Source organism: Eimeria mitis, genomic scaffold (genome assembly GCF_000499745.2).
Source record: "Eimeria mitis Houghton genomic scaffold, Emh_scaff1444, whole genome shotgun sequence".
Classification (NCBI taxonomy): domain Eukaryota; phylum Apicomplexa; class Conoidasida; order Eucoccidiorida; family Eimeriidae; genus Eimeria; species Eimeria mitis.
Genome location: NW_013569268.1, coordinates 3,721 through 4,858, shown reverse-complemented (window position 1 = coordinate 4,858; position 1,138 = coordinate 3,721). Strand labels below are relative to the sequence as shown.

General features: G+C 42.7%; 1 protein-coding gene across 1 annotated transcript in view; it reads right to left on the bottom strand.

Moving 5' to 3' along the window:
* The window catches only part of EMH_0037140 (integral membrane protein, putative), a gene marked incomplete at both ends in the record, with an annotated part of 3,007 nt that overhangs the window by 482 nt on the left and 1,387 nt on the right, over nt 1-1,138 (bottom strand). Inside the window, 2 exons of the mRNA XM_013495153.1 lie at nt 314-474; nt 889-1,082. Of these exons, the coding sequence (XP_013350607.1) occupies nt 314-474; nt 889-1,082 (355 nt within the window). The remainder of the gene's footprint in view (nt 1-313; nt 475-888; nt 1,083-1,138) is intronic.

Here is a 1,138-nt window from a genome sequence, read left to right as displayed (position 1 = left end):
ATATATATATATATATATATATATATATATATATATATATATATATATATATATATATATATACGCATACGGTGGAGAGGTGCATAGAGCACAAGTTATTGCTGGACGAGCCGGGTTGTACATAGAACGCGAGCGTTTGCTGCTCTGTCATTATATTTATTACCTTTACGGCTATATATTTACACGAGCGTGTATGTTACATCTACATACGTATATGTATGTATATGCATATGTACATATATTCAGACATATACATGCATGAGTGGGAAGGGAAAGCAGACAGATTGCATTGTTTGTAGGCGCCTCATCCTACCTTGAAGAACCCCAAGATGAACAACGCAATTCCTGAGATTACGCAGGCCATGGCGAACGCCAAGTGGCCGTCTGTGCCGATGCCTGACAACGTCAGCCAGGCAACAAATCCAGCAAGAGGCAGCAACCCGAAAATAGAGAAGGATGCGAACATCACCACCCCTGCAAAGCAGAGAAATAACAACCACAGGAACCGTGCTCTCACCGCGCACGTTGTATGTTGCACACGTGCTTAGTTCAAATTGGGTTTATTTCGTCAAGTTTAAATCATGTTATTCAGCAGCAAAAAGCCAGAACACATCACCACTCCCAAAAGCCACTTTCAACACCGCCAAGCTAATATCATCCTTACATCTAACAAATAGGATACCACCGTCAGCCAGGCACCCAGCAAGCTACGAAAAATACTAACGCACTAACACTGCTTCTAGAGTAGTGAGAAGATGCAACAAGCTCTCCCTTCTCCTAAAAAACATGAATTACATTTGCAGAGCAGCCATAACGACTAAGAAAGCAAACGTCAAGAGCCCTGAAACGGCTACACTACACTGTGTTGTCTGAGTTTCGTTGCATTACCTCTTCTTATGGGGCTAGGGCCCTCCGTAGCCATCAGACCCAGCTCTTCAACCATCATATGCTGTACAAAGAACTCGCGGTATTTGAAGGTTATGTTGACGAGACAGTCTGCATCTTCTTCTGTGAAACCGTAACGATCTCTATATATTTCTACCATTTCCTGTTTCTCCTCATTGGGGCAGTTCTCTATCTCCCTACAGCAGAATAAACACGTTGCTGCTGGGCGAGTGTTAGCGTGTAAACAAAAAAT